Below are 20609 nucleotides of genomic sequence, written 5' to 3'. Positions count from 1 at the left end.
ATATATATATATATATATAATCACACACACAGGAAATAATCATCATTATTAATCGTGATTAACATTTTGAGCAAAATAATTGTGATTTATAATTTTTCTGTTATCGTGCAGCCCTAGCTCCATATAGGCGGAAGTGACAAACTACAAGCTTTACATGTTTATATCTTCTAAATGTGAATTTTGTCACTGTTTTGGAGCACACTAGCTTATAGACATCCAAAAAACTAACAATACTGATACCTACATCTAAAAACTTGATTTCAAGACCACGAAAACGACCACCAATCAGCCCACTCCTAAACTGGTGATTCATGCGGTCTGAATGTGTGAGATCCTGGGGCAGAAGGGAATTTTTTTTTTCATGTTTAGAAATTGTGAGTGATCACCTGCTGGTAATGTGAAGGTGACGAGGTCTGTGAAGAAGTAACAGGGGAATTCGCCTTTACGTCTGTGTAGTGCTGCCGCCACCTCTCTGCGGATCTGTTCTGTTAACTCAGGACACACCAGAGCCGGTATACACTTTGCCGTCTGCTGAGACACCTGAAATACATTTACAAATACATAATCATTTTCCCAAAATCACACTGTGAGACTTATTCTCTTATAGAGCTGCACAATATATCATCATTTCAGCACATAGTGTCAAATCAATTCAGGATTATAAAGTTGACCAGGCACCACAGTTCAGAACACATCATTTGTGGACTTACTGACTACGTATACATGGACATCAGTAATCTAATTATTTGCCTTAATCTTAATAACACAAAATTATTATTAACCCTTGTGTATTGTTCACATTTACTACCCTTTTGTTATGTTGGGAGTTGTTTGTGCCCCATTGACTGCCATTATACAACATTTTTTGATTGCAAGCCATGGCACCAAACAATAATGCATTCTTGACTGTTGGTTTTCCCTTTTGAGAGGAGGTGCGATTTGTAGTTTTTACTGTTAATAATCAGTTGGCAGCATTAACCCTTTAGATAGGCCTGTGCAAAAAATGTTTCTGGCTTTTATATGGATTTCTATGGAGTAAAACGGCAAATTATAGTGTGTGTGTGCATAAATACACTTACAGGGGAAACCAGCAACAATCAAGAATGCATGATTATTTGATGTCAAGGCTTTGCAATCAAAAAATCTGATTATAATGGAAGTCAATGGGGGAAAACAGCCATGAATATAATGAAAGGGTTGTCAATTTGCCCAGAGTGTACTGTTGAGGTTTTTTAAAAAAAATTCCAAAGCATTTTCCCAAAATATGTGTCAAAATGAGACTTGTTACAAAAATCATCCCATTTGCTGAAACGTTTTGAAAGTTGTGACCAAACTAAGACTCAAAATCACCCAGAGAGGGATGAAAACATGCCCAACAGCACAGATGTTTACACGAGTTGCTTTTTGAATGTTCCATTCATGTTTCCGTTTAACATGTTATAGTACATAGTTTGATTAACATCATTACATCACTATTCAATGCAAGTTTCCTCCGGCATTTTATGCAACAACAGTTCGTCATGGCACCATATGTGATTTAGGGCATTTAGTTATTAATTTTGTGACAAGTTCAACTGCAGTTCATTTCTCACACTGTGCATGCAAACAGAAATGTAATGATACTTCTAAAGGACCGCATTCACTTTTAAGGGACCACGCTCTGGCACACCTCTTTCAACCGGGCCAGGGCCTGGCCAACTGAATAGCACCTGGGCCCGATTCAGAGAACTCACACTTGTCAAACAAACTAAGAAATGGGGGTCAAACACGCCTGGGCACCGTTCGGATAGCATAGTGTGTACCCTAAGTACACCCATAATTCGATTTATGTTTAGCTCGATTATGACTTTAGTTGGATTAAGGTAATCAAAAAAAAAAAAAAAAAAAAAACCCTGTTTACATGGTAGACTCTTAATCAGAGTATTGTTTATTTATTTATGTTTTAATACCATATTAGTAGCATTGGCTATATTCCTCAAAAAACCTATACTAAATATACAATACATAACATGCTATTGCTTTCTTACTAAACATTCATTTTACAAATAACAACATCACTCGCTAAAAATAGTCATGCACATCTTTTAGTTTGATTGATAAATATTCTAAAACTCCTCCAGAAGACACCTTTTTAACCATTTCTTTTAAAATACTTCCTGAATTAAAAATGTTCTCAAATGTCATTTAAAAATACACATTCCATTAAAATACGTTTGCGTATTGTCTTAATCGTGATAAAATCTGAGTATTGGTGTCCATGTTAATATACTCATAGTTTATCACTTGAAAATTGAAATTTCTGTCATAATTTACTCATTCTCCAGTTATTCCAAACCTGTTTGAGTTTCTTTCTTCTGTTGAACACAAAGGAACATATTGTAAAGAATGTTGAAAAAAAAAACAGCCATTGACATCCATAGTAGTTTTTGTTCCTACTATGGATGTCAATGGCTGTTTTTTCCCAACATTCTTCAGAACAGAGCTGCACAATATTGAAAAAAAAACCTGACACTGTCATAAAATATAATAAACAAACTTTAAGAATAGATAAATACAACTAAATCAAGATATAAATGAAATAAACAGTGTTTTAGGACTTTCTGTGGAATCTAACAGTATCGTGGTACATAAATTCAACAATCATATGTAAAATAACACTGTACATAAGGTATAAATACTTGGTTCCACACAATCCCATAATGTCATCCCAATGCTAATTAAGTTAACTTAATGGTTTTTACTATTTTAAGTTAATTGAACAAAACAAAATGTAAAGAAATAAAGTGATTTCATATTGAAATTTTACATTAAATTTAATGTGCATTTTGTTTACAATAAATATACCCGTGCAACATAAGACTGGTTTTGTGGTGCAGGGTCACATATCATGCAACATTTTCTCTTCTGATCTCATGTTAGCAGGTGAAACTGACCTCTGTGAGCAGCACCGCCAGCATGTCCTGTCTTTGGAAGCGGATGGCCAGATGCACCAGCGTGAAACCAGCATCGAACGCAGACGGGCGATTAAGAATCCGCACCTCGTCTGCGGTGAGCTGACGTGCAATATCACCACCGGATGATTTATACGCCTCCACGGCGGCCAGATCCCCCTCAACCACACCTGAAAAAAGTGGGCGTTACATATGAGTGAGTGCATTTCCCTTTTTCATAAGCTTCTGATGTTGCTGTATGAGTATTTAGATGCAGTTTCCCACTGATCTGTTGGAGCTATTGGAATTTCCCAAAAGACAATGATGCTGTGATCGAGTTCAATGAATTCATACTCTGATACAGGAAGCGAACAGAAGTGTTCCCTACAGTAGCAGAGCCTAGAGAGAGAATATCTGTCAGTTTGCATCAAACCATACACACACACACAAAGCGTCTCCCACCGGCTTTGTGATGAAAATAAAGGTTTGATGCCAGCTCATATCAAAAGACCCAGCCACGACTTTCCACTTCACATCACAGTAAAACATGCCAATCAAAGTAATGCAACGTGTAAGCCAAAGACAAAAAGAGGCTGTAGATGAATCCCAAACACTTAAGCAACACTTTATAATCTCTAGAACAATACACTATAACACTTTAGTCTTGATTTTTTCACACTTTTAAAGTAGATTAGTTAACTAACAATAGACAATACTTCTGGGGAATTAAAATAAGTAAAAGTTAATACAAATAAAAAATATTGCTCAGTTTTAGTTCACGTTAATAAATCAGATCTTATTGTAAATGTCAAGGCAATAGATTTTCTAGAAATGTGTGATTATTAGGGATGCTAAGATCAGGATTTTTCAGCCCATACTGAGTACCGATTCCTTGTCATTGTGATCAGGTGATACAGAGTATCGATTCTGATACTTCAAGCTTTATATAACTAAGCCATTGCATAAGCACATTTTTTCTTCATGTATGAGATCTCGTCTTACTTGATCTTGCCTCTTAAGAGAATAAATTAAGGATTTTGCATACATGTAATGGTCAGAAGCAGCTTTACATTTTAAAAAATGGTAAGAAATTACCGACAATGGGATTTGAAAACATTACTCACGTGTTGTAGCGATGTGGATGTATAACCCGGGTTATAAACTCGCAAACAAACACTTGCGATTGGTTCATGAGATCAGGCAGATCAACGTGATTCAATGTGATTATCGGCCGATACAGATCTCTTGCTGATCGATCGGAGCATCCTTATTGATTAGCAAAAAATTAGGCTTATGTACAGCATCATTGAAAAGTCTGGGTCAGAATGGATTTTTAAAAAATAAATTAATACTTTCATTCAAGACCAGAACATCAGAGCACGTGTGATACCTGTTCTCATGTCTTTGCACTGGCTCCCAGTTACATTCAGAATAGATTTAAAAATGTATCTCTACTTGTCTATAAATCACTAAATGGCCTAGGATCTCAATACACTACAGATATGCTTGCTGAAAACAAACCATGTACTAACAGATCACTAAAGATCACAGATCTTTAGGATCAAGTAAATTAGAAATTGCAAGAGTTCAGTCAAAGCAGGGTGAATCCACCTTCAGCTACTGCACCCTCCGCTGCTGGAATCAGCTTCCAGAAATGATCAGATGTGCTCCAACATTAGGCACATTCAAATCAAGACTGAAAACACATCTGTTTAGCTGTGCCTTTACTGAATGAGCACTGTGCTACGTCCCACTCTTTCTTTTCTTTTCTTTTTAATTTCTTTAAAACCTGTTTAACACATTTGAATCTGTTTTTAATCATTTTTAGTTCTTTTAATTATTTTATTCTTGTTTATGTAAAGCACTTTGAATTACTACTGTGTATAAATGTGCTATATAAACTAAAAAAAACTAATTAAACTGCTCAAGAGTGCCATTAAAGGCGTTTACGTCGTTACATAAAAGTATGTTTCAAATAAATGCTGTTTGAAATGTATTATGGTTTACACAAAATAAATACTAAGCAGCATTTAGATTTTTATATTTAATAATTCTTATTTTTGAGCACCAAATCAGCATATCTGAATAACTTCAGAGAAATCTTGTGAAACTGAAATCTGGAATAATCACTAAAGTGTATAGCTTTGCAACTACAGGAATAAATTACATTAAAAATATATGAAAATGGAAAATACTTGTAGTAAAATGTAGTATCGTTTCATAAAATTTCTTTATTATTATTATTATTATTATTATTATTATTATTATTATTATTATTATTATTATATGAATTCAGCCTCTGATCAACAGAGGAAAAAAAAATTGCACTGGACCCCAGACTTTTCAATGGTATATTATAGAGCAGGGGTTCTCAATCTTGGTCCTGGAGGTCTGGGGCCGGTTGCCCAAGCAGTGTGCAAGTTAAAATGTAGCCTAGTTGCGACTTAAAGGGACACTGAGTGTACAACTATTTTTGTGTTGCACCACTGAACTTAGTTTAAATCCAACCAAATATTTACGGCAGCCTCCCACCATGTATAACGGTAGACAAGAGATGACGGCGAGATTAGTTTACATTGAGGAGCTCGTGATCTTATTGAAGACTGGTCTTTCTCTACTCACAGCCTTAATTTCCTCCCAAATCTTGCTTTTTTTTCGTTTTTTGAAGTTTAATTTTCTTTCAAGCAGTGTTTTATGTTAATTGTATTCATCAATTAAAACGACAACTTGTTCATGACTTGTTCATTTAAAAGTTTTTTTCTCCCTGCTCTTTTCTCTTTAATGAGTAGGATATAATAAAAAATTAGGTTTAATGTTTTGATAACTTTGTGTGCATATAATTTCGCGTGTATTCACGGCTCGCGATGCAGATGTGTGCATCGTCTGTTATTAGCTGACTGACTAATTTAATGTGCTATAAAATGCTATTTATAATTTCATTTTTATAGGACAGTTATATATAGATGCATTAGTTGCAGGATTTGAAAGCAGTGTAACGATTTAAATGCTTTTTATTGGCTATTACCTCATTCAATGCGACTATGCATGACTTTACCAAGAGCTTACGACCTACTAACTAGTTTGCCTTAGTAGTATGTGGTGTAATCGAAGTGAGAACAAATTTAGTTACAAACTAGCTAGTAGTTACTAAGCCCCTAGTGTGGACTTCACGTTCCAGTTTAAGAAAGAACCTACGATCAGCTGGTGCAAACCTACCCTGGTGTCCTGCAGATTTTAGCTTCAACCCCAGTCAGACACACCTGGGCTAGCTAACATAGACTAACCATATTCCATACACAACGATGTTCTGTACAGATTATCTTTTAACAACAATCTCTGAATAAATACTTGCGGGTCGTAGAGAAGCTATATATCTGTGTAACCTTTGTGTCTCACTCTTTCATCCCTGAACACAACAGAGACTCTCCTACCAAATGTTTCCTAAAAAATTTGTACGTTTGCTACGTCCACCTAATGTGCTTGAAAATGAACAGTGGGCAATCTTACGGTGCGAGTGTCACTTGGGAGGGGAGAGCAAGAAAAATATGCGTTTGAATGTAATTTATGAATAGCACAGTATTACACTGTTTTGAAAATAAATATAATGTTATCACAAATTGTTAAATAAATAACTTTTTGTTGAATAAATGCTTTGTAATGGGGATATTTAAACGTCAGTTGTGGGTGATGATCACATGGTGCAACTCTCCGCCAGAGAGAGCCTGAGAGACGGGCTGCAAACGCTATTTGCCCATCATCTTTGTGCATTGATGATGTTTATATTCATAAAAGGTCAGTTAAGTTAGCGTTAACTTGCATGAATTTAGTGTTTTAATATAAATGTAACATTAACTTCAAGTTAAACACAATAATAGTATATTCTGACTAGTGGTGGGCCGTTATCTGGGTTACCGCGAGACTCTTATTGCGCGATAAAAAAAAATATTGCCGTTAATCTATTCTCAAAGTTAGGTTGGGACCTGGGTCTATTCTAGGCAAGCTATGATGACTTTCACCTTAATATTTTAGCGTGGATGTATACCTGACCGGTGAGCCGTCTGACAAAAAAGTGCCCCTCTGAATCCAATCAGCAGGATGCCCTTCTAGATCTTTCACTTCGAAGACACTACTGACTACGCAGTTTCACTTTAACTCATGAACATTTCATTCATGCCCCTGTAACAAACTGGGATATTTGATGCAAATAAGGAGTAAGGACTGGTGAGAGTGATATGGAATTTAATAACGCACGCCAAATGGAGAAGAAAAAAACTTCCGGATTTCGCGCTCTGTGTGTGTGTGTGTGTGGGGTCCTTTACTGACAGCCGCTTGTGTGGAAACAAGAGATAAGCCCCTGGTCTAATGCGCCACCTGGCTTGAGAAACCCATTCTCAAAGACTTATATTTAGTCATTATTTGGGCAGCACACATTCCGAATGCCTTCGGCAGAATTCAAATGAGCCATTTTAATCTAGATTAATTTCAAAATTACAGTGAGATTAATCTAGATTAAACAAATTAATCTATGCCCACCTATAATTCTGACATACGTTTTTAATAATGACTTTTTTTGCCGATGAACTGAAGTTATGTGACCTGTATAGAACAATATTTTAACCGTGTACGGAACACCGTTAATACCTATTATCCTCTGTACACATGCAAAGTTGGTACTTTTCCCATTTTTTCTCAAAAACCACTGGTCCAAAAGACATCAATCAAGATTTGGATTGTGCAGTAGGTATTCTCAAAGAAAATGATCACACAAACATGCTTATCTGGCTTTCAATGATGGAGGAGAGTTCGTTTAAGTGTGTGGAATAGCAGAAAGTGTACGGAACATGGTTAGTCTACATTAATCAAGCTCTTACCCGGCTTTCTAGAAACATCATTACAGGAGTTTCGAGGTGAGTTGGAGCTAAAATCTGCAGGACACCGGACCTCCTGGACCCAGTTTGAGAACCTCTGGTTTAGAGTAAGACACTCTAACAATAATTTAAAATGATAACAACAGATATGCTGTTTAAAATAAAGAGAAAGGCATCTGAACCAAACCACCAGCTTGTTAAAATGAAATCAAAATGATAAAGTCAAGTTAGCAAACAAAAGATGTCCTGCATGAGTGCAGACACTCAATCTAATGCAAACAAATTTTAAAAACATGCCTTAATGGAGTGGATTTCTCACCAGCACAGGCGTTCAGGAAGAGCCAGTCGCTTCTCCTCATCCTATTCCGGATCTGTTTAAGCTTTTTAAAGTCCGCCTCCTGCTCATTATCGCTGCCCACCGCTCCCGATGCCAGCTCAATCTTCACCTCCGCCTGCCCTTTACACATGGGCGGAGACAGTTTTCTCAGCCTTCCCCTGCTCCACCCACCACCGCCCCCCGTTGTCCTTACATTCTCCCGCTCCTGCTCGTTCACTATCGAGGGCGATGTTGCACTTTCCGCCTCTGAATCCTGCTGGGGCGTCTCAGGTGAGCCGCTGGGTTTAGGATGGTCACACACCACACACCTGAGACTCTTTGGCCAGTTCTCGTAGGTGCACGCAGAGCACGGCCAACGTTGTGCATGTATGTTGAGCCGATTCCGATCATTATATTCCTCACATGGGTCAGAGGTCACCGGGGAGGGTCTGGATCCTGATGTTTGAGGGGTTTCTGATGGGCTGAGTGGACTGTGTTGTTGGGATCCCTGCTGCCTTTGACTTAGACACTGTGTGCAGCGGATAGCACGTGGCCAGTTTAGGTATGTGCACATGTGGCAGGACCACTTGCTGCTGGTTTCAGGCAGCTCATCGGCGATTCTTACCCGAGGGCGAGCGCTGGAGTCTGGGCAGATGAGCAGGGTGGAGCCTCCCTGTGTGGTGCAGAGCGACGGGTCCAGACTGGAGCTGCTCTTGAAGGGTTCCTCTGTGATGATGGGTGCGTTGTGCCTTTGTGCCCGACACATGGTGCATTTGATGGCAGACGGCCAGTTCTCGTAGGTGCAGTACTCGCAGCTCCACTTCAAGCCCAGATCTGTCATCCTCGCTCAGGCCAGTCACCACAGCTGATCGCCCCCCCACCCTCCCGCCCGCCGGTCCTCCGTTCTTCACCTGCGTTCGCCCGCTTGCAGTCACAGCGCCTCCAGTTTCTCCTATAAAGTAATGAAAGACAAAGTTTAGTTCTAGTGGTGTCGGCGGGGTCTTAAATAGTCTTAAATTAAGGCCTTGAAACCTCTTAAATTCTCCGAAATACTGTCTTCATTAATCATTTTCCTTCGGCTTAGTTCCTTATTTATCAGGGGCTGCCACAGCGGAATGAACCGCCAACTATTCCAGCATATGTTTAACAACAGCAGATGAACTTCCAGCCATAATCCAGTACTGGGAAACCCCATATAATCTTGCATTCACTCACACACACACACACATACACACTCATACACTACAGCCAATTTAGTTTACCTATACCGCATGTCTTTGGACTGTGGGGGAAAGCGGAGCATGAAATACTGTCTTAAATCATTTTAAATGGGTGTTAATTTCCCTTTATTTATGTAAAGCTACGCAATTGATCCAATACACAGTAAAACTTTTAGCGAAAGTTCACCCAAACATTCAAACATTCAAATAGTTCACCCAAACATTCAAATTCTGTCATCATTTACTTAAGCTTCTTTTGTCTTTCTTCTGTTAAACACAATATTTTGAAGAAAGCTGGACACTTCTAACTATTGACTTTCATAGTATTTGTTTTGTATGGAAGTCAATGGTTACAGCTTTATAGCTTTCATCAAAATATCTTCTACTATGTTTATCAGAATAAAGAAACGTATACATGTTTGGAACCACTTGAGGGAGAGGAAATGGACCCTTTTCACATTTCCGGGTTTCTCATTAGTGGAAGTCGTCATTGTTGGTTAAACTTTTAGTGCAGTTAATGGGAGAGTACAGCAAATAATTGTTTTACAATCCTATTTGCTGAAATAATAAAAGAAAAACTCTATGATGGTGTTATCGAGACTTTCAGAAAAAAGAAAAAAAAATTGTGTGAGGCTGATAACCGCAGCCTGAAGAGAGAACAATGTCAAATGTACTGTCCTGGCCCATAAATGCTGCATTAGAAACCCCCACACAAGCGGTGATTTGATGGTAATTTGATGCAGAGATGATATAATATAAAACACTTCTGAATATTAAAAACGTTAAAGGATTTGAGATACTGATGACTGTTAAACGTGTCTTGTGAAAAGGGCCCATAGTGAGTAAATGTTCATTTTTGGGTGAGCTATGCCTTGTGGATTTACAGTGGGCTAAGTTAGTTTATTAGCAGTAATAACAGCAATATACAGTAGTCAACATTTGACGTAATCAAAAAAACTTGCTCAAAATTGGCAAGAATAGGTGTTATTCAATCATTTTAGGTCTACTTTGATGAAAGGTTTTAAATCATTTAAAATGTTTGGGGTCAGAAGGGTTTATAAAGCTTCATTCAGTTGAAATTAAAGTGTTTACTTATTAGGGATGCATTAAATTGCTCAAAGAGAGAGTGAACACTTTTTTTGTGAAACAAATTCTAATAAAAAAATTGAGTGAATTTTACTTTAACAAGCTTTTTTCAACACTGCGAATAATAATTATAAGATTCATGTCTTGACACTAAAGGCTGAAGTAATGACTGCTGAAAATTCTGCTTCAATATCATGGGATTAAATCACATTTACAGCATAATTCAATTCAAGTTTCTTTGTATAGTGGTTTTTACAATAATTATTGTTTCAAAGCAGCTTTACAAAAGGCACACATCATTGCATTACAATCAGTTTAAGTTACAATCAAATATACGTTATTATATATAAACATAGTTAACCTGCAGTTTTATTCAGATATTGTCATTGTTTTTTACTGTATTTTTGAACAATTAATGCAGTCTTTTTGCGAATTAAAGGCTTCTGTAAGTAAATATCTAAACAAAAATAATTAGTCTCACCAAAACCTTTTTTTGATTTGCTTTTAACCTTACCATTAACAAATACAGAAAGTGAACAGCTTCCAAAAATCAGATAATAATACCTATACTCATCTAGATTGTGTATACACAGGGGCGTAGCAACCGGGGGGACGGGGGGGGGATCTGTCCCCCTCACTTTTAGATACAGACCATTTAGAAACAGGTGATTAATAATTATATGAACGTATGATCTCATACAGCCGTCCCCCCACTTTTAAAATGTCTGCTACGCTCCTGTGTATACATGATTCTTGAACATATTTCCAAGTACATAGGCATGCGAAGTGTAAAAGGATTATTAAGTGTAAAAGTCAGGAATGGTACAAGTACAAGACATTAGCTTTGCATTTGGTCAAATGGAAGGGAGGAAAAAAATAATAATAAATCACAGATAATCAATTAAATATTTTTAACGATTTATAGCCCTGTCATGATACCGTTTTTGTTGTTGTACAATATATTGCACCAAAATATATTGCAATAAACTATTTTTTTGCCACTCATTATATAATGGCAGAATGACTATTTAATATCATCACAATGCAATGGTACACTCTTACTACCAAAGTACACATAACATTTTATTCTTAAGTATAATCAATTTAATAGGTACTGGGATCAAAATGAAAATGCATATCCTAAAAAATAATAATAAATGTTAACAAAGTGCAAGGTAAAAAGAAACAGAGATAATGCATCACCAGAAATGATTGAGGTCACATCTATGTGTTGTGCAATTAGACGATATATTGATTATTGTGACAAGCCTAACCATTTACCACCCCCACCCCCCCAAAAAAAGAAATTCTCAGATGAAAAGGTACTGACCTCTAACTTTAGTGTATATTGGAATACCCCCTTTTGTTTTAAAGTGTATGCAAAACCTGATTATTCATGTTTTGCAGCTACAGTTGATAATATTCCAAGCGCATCTTGTGCTTCAATGGACCTTTTGTACAAAGGAGTTACATGGTCCATGTCACAAATTTGCTTACATTTGATTAGTGACCTAGAAAAAGTGAAGGATAGTTTTATTTTTAGCCCATCTTTGTTGAAAATTGATCAAAATCCCTTTTCACTGAAAGAGTTTAAATTTGGACCACGCGGTAGTATTTTTGTTTACACTTTAATAAATAGTTTTTGAATGAATACAATTAGAGTCAGAATTGTTCGCCCTCCTGTGAATTTATTTATTGAAACAAATGATGTTTAACAGAGCAACAAATTTTTCACAGTATTTCCTATAATATTTTTTCTTCAGGAGAAAGGCTTTTTTCTTTTATTTCGGCTAGAAAAAAAGCTGTTTAAATGTTTTTTTTAACTATTTTGAGGTTAATATTATTACTAATTACTTGCCTAGTTAAGCTAATTAACCTTGTTAAGCCTTTAAATGTCACTTTAGGCTGAATACTAGTATCTTGAAAAATATCTAGTAATATATAATGCACTGTGATCATGGCAAAGATAAAAGAAATCAAGTATTAGAAATTAGTGGTGGAATGAGTACTGAAAAATCATACTTAAGCAAAAGTACCATTACTTTCTTAAAAATGTAAAAGTATCTGTTGTAAATATTACTCAAAGTAGGAGTAAAAAGTAGCCCTTTTAAAAGTACTCAAAAGTATTAAGTATTATGCTGTTAAAAGCTGATGTGTTTACATGTGATTTGTGCATGTGTGTAAACGTGAAGTTCTGTAGTGCATGTAGTTATTGCCCAGCGGGCACACAATGTCTAGCCAGCGTCTAAAGATAACATTATTTTGATGTCCAATAATAACGTCAAATGACGTTGATATTTGGTTGATTTTAGGTTTTGTTAGAAAATGACCAAAATCCGACGTTGAGCCAACATCTTAAACCAACATCATATTGACGCCAAATACTGACATTTATTGGTCAGGTATGGCAACCAAAATCCAACATCTGATAGACGTCATAGTGGTAACGTCCACACAACATCAAGCTGTAACATTATTAGATGTTGATTTTAGGTTGGACGTTGAACATTGACGTTGGCCTGACGTTGGGTTCTGATGTCAACGCGATTTTCATTTCCAAACAAAATGCTACATCCCCACGAGGTTGGGGTACAACGTCAATCTGACGACATGTTGACGTCTTGTGCCTGCTGGGCGTTTACGACCGTTTCGGTCATCAGTAAACATCAGTCATCAGTGACATGCATCTAAACAGTAAACAGTGTGTAAAGATTTTGGACATCTTCTTGGACACTTTTAATGCTTCCAAACAGTTTGCAGCATTTATATAGCGCACATGTCTTGAGGTAGTTCATTATGATGGGATGTACCTTCTGTCTGGATATGATTGGACAGTTATTACAGCACTGATTTTTCTAATCCCCATAGACAATAAAAAAATAAAGTGGTGACTGCAGGTTGAAGGAAAGTAGTGGAGTAAAGCACTGATACTGCACTAAAAATGTACTGAAGTGAAAATTAAAGTACACATTTGTAAAACTACTTGGTAAATTACAATTCCTGAGAAAGACTACTCAATTACAGTCATTTGAGTATCTGTAAATAGTTTCTTTACACCACTTCAAATGAAAACTATTATGCTTAGAAATGTGTGGAAATAATAGTAATTCTGACTTCAACTGTATTTAAGAATACATCTAAATGTGTTATTAACATCACTATTGGATACAATCAGTGTAACACATGCATAAACTTTTTGCAAGGGTATTAGTACGGTTTCCTCTTTTTTTTTTTTACTGTCTTGTGACTGTCATGCACTTGTTTAAAATTCTGTAACAATGTAAAGTGATGCAAATGTTTGACAAAATTATGATAATGCAAGCTTTTGTCTGGGTGACACGGTGACCACTTGGCATTTCTGTGGTGAGTTTGCATGTTCTCCCCATGTTTGGCATTGGTTTTCTCCCGGTGCTCCGGTTTCCCCCGAAGTCCAAACACATGCGCTAAAGGTGAATTGAACAAACTAAATTGGCCGTAGTGTATGGGTGTTTCCCAGTACTTGGTTGCAGCTGGAAGGGTATCCGCTGTTTAAAACATATGCTGGATAAGTTGGTGGTTCATTCTGCTGTGGCAACCCCTGATAAATAAGCCGAAGGAAAATGAATGAATGAATGAATGAAGCTTTTCTCTATGTCTCTTTATACAGTAACAGACACAGAACTCTTTATTTTTGTCTTTATATTGTCTTGAATTCATGTGAATGACCTCAATAGTTTCTATTTTCTGCACAAAAACAATCACAATACATTTATTCTCAAAAGCTTTTAGTCAGGAAAGTTGTTTAAGACTCTGGATTATTCCTGACAGTCCAAACAGGTGGGCTTGACAGAGATGAATCCAGCTCACTGGGGCAAACGGTCACATCCTTTGACCTACATTCCTACACTCTCATTTGGTTATTGGACTAGATTTTGGTTATTAACATTTGTTTAAAAAAAGAGACGGCCTAGATTTCACTGACTGAAATGTACTATGGTGGTAGCGTAGTACAGAGATATTATGAAGCTGGTAGTCATACTAAAAGAGTCATATACCACAGAATTGACACAGCTTGTGGGAAAGAAAACATGGTATTATCATGGGACATGTCCAAAAAGGGATTTTCCTCATAAAAGTATTACAGCATTTGGTACTTCTATATTCAATTCAATTCATCTTTATTTGCATAGCGCTTTTACAATGTATATTGTGTCAAAGCAGCTTAACATGGAAGTTTTAGTAAATTAAAACGGCTTCAGTCCCGTTTTCAGAGTTGAAATTCAGTTCTGTATGGTTTGAAAGTCCAAACCAAGAGCATATCCATCGGACACATTTAGTTATGGATTTAATACACAGCTAGTGAAAAAAATTAAGTCCACTTGAAAATTCTCAGTTTCTCTAGATTTATATTTATGTCTGACTAACACTTATTTAGGACAGCACGGTGGCTCAGTGGTTAGCACAATTGCCTCAGAGCAAGAAGGTCGCTGGTTCGAGTCCCGGCTGGGCCAGTTGGCATTTCTTTGTGGATTTTGCATGTTCTCCCAGTGTTGGCGTGAGTTTCCTCCACAGTCCAAACACATGCCCTATAGGTGAATTGAATAAACTAAATTGGCCGTAGTGTATGAGAGAGAGTGTGGATGTTTTCCAGTACTGGGTTGCAACTGGAAGGGCATCCGCTGCGTAAAAACATATGTTGAAATAGTTAGCGGATCATTCCGCTGTGGTAACAACTGATAAATCAGAGACTAAACTGATGGAAAATGAATGAATGAATAACACTCATTTTTGTTTATTCTGGAAAAAATAAATGGAAACGATAACAGTTCTGCCATATATATATGTATATATATATATATTTATTCATTTTCTTTTTGACTTAGTCCCTTTATTAATCTGGTGTTGCCACAGCAGAATGAACTGCCAACTTATCCAGCATCTGTTTTATACGCAGTGGATGCCCTTCCAGCTGGGAAACACCCATACACTCCCATTCACACACATACAGTAAGGACAATTTATTCTTTATGAACCATTTTAAGGTCAAAATTATTAGCCCCTTTAAGTTTTATTTTTTTCAGATAGTCTACAGAACAAACCATCATTATACAATAACTTGTCTAATTACCCTAACCTGCCTAGTTAACCTAATTAAGCCTTTAAATGTCACTTTAAGCTGTATAGAAATGTCTTGAAAAATACGAGTGAGTTTGTGTGTACTTTATTATGTGTTCAATATAGCATTTGTAACGTGAAATAATATTTAATAAAACACTCAAGACGCTTTTTTAAAAAAACAACAACAACAAAAAGCGCTCTGGGTTAAATAGAAATATGAACAAACCCAACAGTAGGATTAAGAAGTTGAAATTTAGTAGTTTGTCCATATAACCCAGCGTTTTTTAAAGTTCATCTGACACGATCACTACTATTTAAGCCTCCCCTTAAAAAAAACAGCATTTAAAAATAATGTTACACAATATCGGTCCTGCTTTATGACAGTAAAGGTCCGAGTATGTCAGAATCGAGGTAAAGTTGTTTTTTTATTTATTTCATTCAGTGACAACTTGTGACAGGCTTGTTTACCATGCTACTCTGAATATTCAGTCTGAAATAGCATGCAAGTATGACTTAAACACAGTATTAGCACTATTTAATTGACTGTGAACAGTGTTGTATTTTGATAGACATTGACTGCAAATATGATTTCAATATTAACAATATGCAAACAATACTTATCTGAATTTATCATTAAGGAAAAAAATCCAAATTTGACCTTTACCTCAATTCTGTCAGAATTGGATAACAAGCTGTCAACCCAAAAGCGTGGACGCGCCTCTAATACCGCAAAAATGCTGTGCATGTTGACATTTCAGTGGCTTTTGACACGTAACCTCTTTATACACGACAACAACCCTTATAACGGTGAGAGGGGTTTCTCTATAACGGGCGCTATAATGGAATTCGAGAAGCATTTCCGCCGCTTACATTGTATCAAGTTCAAATGTACACAGCTGAAATGCATCCAGTAGAAACTCTGCGCTGTTACATTGTAAACACTCTCGGCTCGCTTCGGAATTCCACACCAAGGTGTCGATTTTACCCGAACTACAACAACACCGTAAAAGAGCTTCAGTGTTTGTATCTGCACTGTAAATAAACATGCTACTTGAGCTTAAACTGTACACTGACATTTTCACTTCCTTAAAAATAAATAAACACAAAAATATGTACATTAATTATACGCTAGCATTAGGAAACCAGGGGAAAATATGTATTAATTTGCCCTGTTGCATATATTCTGTTACAGTGATTTTTTAAAACAGAAATGGCAAGGCCCTTACCTGTCTTTGCCCTCCACACTTCAGTTTGCAAACACTGCCGTTTCCGACTTCGTCCTTCTGCAAACCGAACGTCTGTCCTACCGAAACCCAATCCGATCGGGTCCAAATCCAGCTCAGCACCGACAATCTACCGCGACAGTAGAGATATCCTGCGGCCGAACACCCATGTTATTTCTCTCCTTCCTCTGAAACCCCAAACGCCACCGCGATCTTCCGATCAAAGCGGGTTTTAGAGGGTTTTAGACACCGGAATTCCCATTTCTGTTGCCGATATGACTGGCTCTAATGGCGGCGGCGCAGGAGCGGGGGGTAAACCAAAATAAACCTACTCCGGAGATACTGGTAGGAGGGATATCACCTGGATCAGCGGGCACATATGATTGGCTCTCTCTCCGTAAACACCGTGGAAACCAATGAGGGCGCATTTCTTTCGTTAAAGGGCTTCACGGCATACTTCCTCCAAAGCAATAACAATCAGGAAACCGCGGATCACTTGTCCGCCATGTTGGCTCTGAGAAAAACAGAGACGGAACGTTCTGCTCCGCTCTGGATTGGAGCCAAAATGGAGTGTGTTTCGCGTGTTCGGCTCCACTGCCAAGGCCAGGGGGATGATGTCATCGTTTCAGAAAGATCTACCGCAGCATCATCTGCAGTGACATAAGGGCAGTTTTTCAATGAAAACAAAAATAAAAGAGTTGACTGTATGGCTCCGGGGCCGTTAGATTGTTCTGCGTGCTACTCTTTTATGTTGAAACAATAAATAAAGGACACAGTTTAGCTGAACGGTTATTTCATTTAATTGTTTATTTATTTATTAGATGCATCCATTGTTGTTAATGTGTGTTTTATTAACACTGTTTTCTGTAGAATAAAAAGTAATTTTAAATATGCTTACATTTTAACATTGTGCATTCTCTTTTACATTCTCTTATTGTAAAAAAAAAGGCACTTTTAATGTGGGTTAGGTTAGTCATAATCATAGTCAATGAAGCTACGTTTTATTGTCTGGTGATTAAAATGTAGCTTATTGATCTGTTTAGTAGAATAATGTGGTTGAATAATGAAAATGCTTAGTTAGAGTTACAGGTGCAAGCGCAACTTTGTCGCCATCCAGTGGTTTTAATAAAATAATGAGACAAAAACTACAAGAAACCTACAGATAGGAGTGTTGAAGCAGGGCTGGAACTAAACTCTGCAAGGCTGCGGCCCCACTGTAAAAAATCCTGGTTGCCTTAAATTTTTAAGCTTAATCAAATTAACCTTATGAGTCCATTCAACTTATATTAGGTAAAACTGACTTAAAACAGCTTGTGTTACTTAAAATAAAGTTAGAACACGATTATTAAGTTACAATAACCTAAAAGCATATGTTGTCAGGACTAATTGATCATATACATTTTCACAGTGCAGGAATTGAGTTTGACACCCCTGATATATTGCAAGTCAATGGCTGCCAGCACTTAGAGCAGGGGTCACCAAACTTGTTCCTGGAGGGCCGGTGTACTGCAGATTTTAGTTCTAACCCTAATCAATCACACCTGAACAAGCTAATCAAAGTCTTGCAGGTATACCTGAAACCCCCAGGCAGGTGTGTTAAGGCAAGTTGGAGCTAAACCCTGCAGGGACACCGGCCCTCCAGGACTGAGATTGGTGACCCCTAACTTAGAGGGTCATAAAAATACAAATCAAAATATTACCCGTGGTAAAAACAATAATAATACTTAAAAAAAAATAGTAATACTTATAAAGCAAACAACTGGTCTATTAAAGAAATAGAACATTATTTACAATCTTACCTTTGATTCACATCCTCAACAACAACAACAACAACAACAACAACAACAACAAAAACAGTACTGAGTGCCATGAAACCAGACTGGCTGAAGCAAGTTTTCTGTCATATAATGATGTGCACATTGGCACAAACTCACATGTGAGCTGGTGGTGTTTGTTTACTATTGAGAGAGACCAGAGCATTATTTGTGTATATATTTAATTTTTATAAAGAATAAAAAATGTACATGTATTTGACACTGAAATTCCAGAATAAAAGTATTTTCAGAGAACTATTGTGATATTTTTCTGAACAAGTTGCATATCTAAAAAGTGTTCTTTATTGTTCTTATACAGTTTTATTTGTTCTCTATTCTACTACCTCTACTACTGCTACTACTACTACACAGACACACTGAAAGTTTGATGTAATATTACAAATGTTCTGTTCTATTTTTCTTGAAAAAATTGAATCTGACCATTTTATTTTAATTATATAACCCCAATTATAATAAAAACCCTATATTGCGCAATGATTTTATGTATTTTATCATTTTATTGATATTTTAATTAATAATTATTTATTTTCATTCATTTTCCTTTGGCTTAGTCCCTTTATTTATCAGGGGTCGCCACAGCGGAATGAACCGCCAACTTATCAAGCATATGTTTTAAACAGCGGATGCCCTTCCAGCTGCAACCCAGTACTGGGAAACATTCATACACACTCATTCACACCCAAACACAACAGCCAATTCAGTTTTTGCAATTCACCTATAGCGCATGTCTTTGGACTTGTGTGGGAAGCCGGAGCACCCAAAGGAAACCCACGGCAATGCAGGGAGAACATGCAAACTCATCACAGAAATGCCAACTGACACAGCTGGGACTCGAAGCAGCGACCTTCTTGCTGTGAAGCGACAGTGCTAACCACTGAGCCAGCGTGTCGCCCTGTTTTTATATATTTTATAATTATTTTAGAATGATTGTTTTTTTATTATTTTATTTATATTTCCATTTCTAAAAATAATAATAATACATTTTATTTATGATGCACTTTTCTTATTCTCAAAGCACTCTAAGGTATACAACAACAAATAAAAAATGCAGAGAATTACAAACTTGCATAAAATCCCCAAATATAGCCAAAAGTCACGGGACAATAATCAATAAAACAATAAATAAGCACAAACAATAAATAAACTGCTCTCTGTGTTGGTGTGAGTTACCTCCGGGTGCTCCGGTTTCCCCCACAGTCCAAAGATATGTGCTATATGTAAATTGAATTAGCTAAATTGTGTATGAGTGTGAATGCAAGAGTGTACGGGTGTTTCCCAGTACTGGGTTGCGGCTGGAAGGGCATCCACTGCGTAAAACCTATGCTGGATAAGTTAGCGGTTCATTCTGCTGTGGCGACCCCTGATGAACAAAGGGACTAAGCTGATTAATCTATTAATGAATGAATAAATAAATAAACAGCATTTGTGTACTGCATTAAACTAACTGGGTATTGTCGTATTGTTTACATATTGCTGTTCTTTTGTAGCTTGGAGTACTCCTGTGAGTACTTCTTCAACTTATGTGCTGCTTTTTTATGATTAACATTATTTCAGACATGGAAAAGGAAAACACTGGCAGCCTTCTTACACTGGCTGCCTATTAAGTTTCGTACTGATTTTAAAATATTGCTTCTTACCTATAAAGCTTTAAATAATCTAGCTCCTGTTTATCTAACCAACCTTCTGTCTTGCTACAATCCAACTCGCTCTTTAAGATCTCAAAACTCAGGGCTTCTGATAGTGTCTAGAATAGCAAAATCTACTAAAGGAGGTCAAACCTTCACATTTATGGCTTCTAAACTCTGGAATAGCCTTCCTCATGTCCTGAGGCTCAGACACACTCTCCCAATTCAAAACTAGATTAAAGACCTATCTGTTTAGTAAAGCATACACTCAGTTTTTAGTAAAGCATAGACTCAGTGCATCACGTAGCGGTATGATACATGAATGTGCCCCACGCAGTTTTTTGCATCTCGTTTATATACACTATGAACAGCAGCTATGCTAATTATTCTCTTTATTCTTTATTTCCAC

At 36.9% G+C, this 20609-nt stretch overlaps 1 protein-coding gene across 1 annotated transcript in view; it reads right to left on the bottom strand.

Moving 5' to 3' along the window:
- Positions 1 to 17193, bottom strand: part of zranb1b (zinc finger, RAN-binding domain containing 1b) — a 38958-nt gene extending 21765 nt beyond the window's left edge. The window contains exons 1-4 of the mRNA XM_056476561.1: positions 16744 to 17193; positions 8118 to 9066; positions 2934 to 3121; positions 387 to 540 (exon numbers count right to left, since the gene is read on the bottom strand). Coding sequence (XP_056332536.1) covers positions 387 to 540; positions 2934 to 3121; positions 8118 to 8955 — 1180 coding nt within the window. The 5' untranslated portion in view covers positions 8956 to 9066; positions 16744 to 17193. The remainder of the gene's footprint in view (positions 1 to 386; positions 541 to 2933; positions 3122 to 8117; positions 9067 to 16743) is intronic.
- Between the last annotated feature and the right edge of the window lie 3416 nt (positions 17194 to 20609).

The sequence above is a fragment of the Danio aesculapii genome, chromosome 17, assembly GCF_903798145.1.
Source record: "Danio aesculapii chromosome 17, fDanAes4.1, whole genome shotgun sequence".
In the NCBI taxonomy this organism is placed as follows: Eukaryota; Metazoa; Chordata; class Actinopteri; order Cypriniformes; family Danionidae; genus Danio; species Danio aesculapii.
This window is presented reverse-complemented; position numbering and strand designations above follow the sequence as displayed.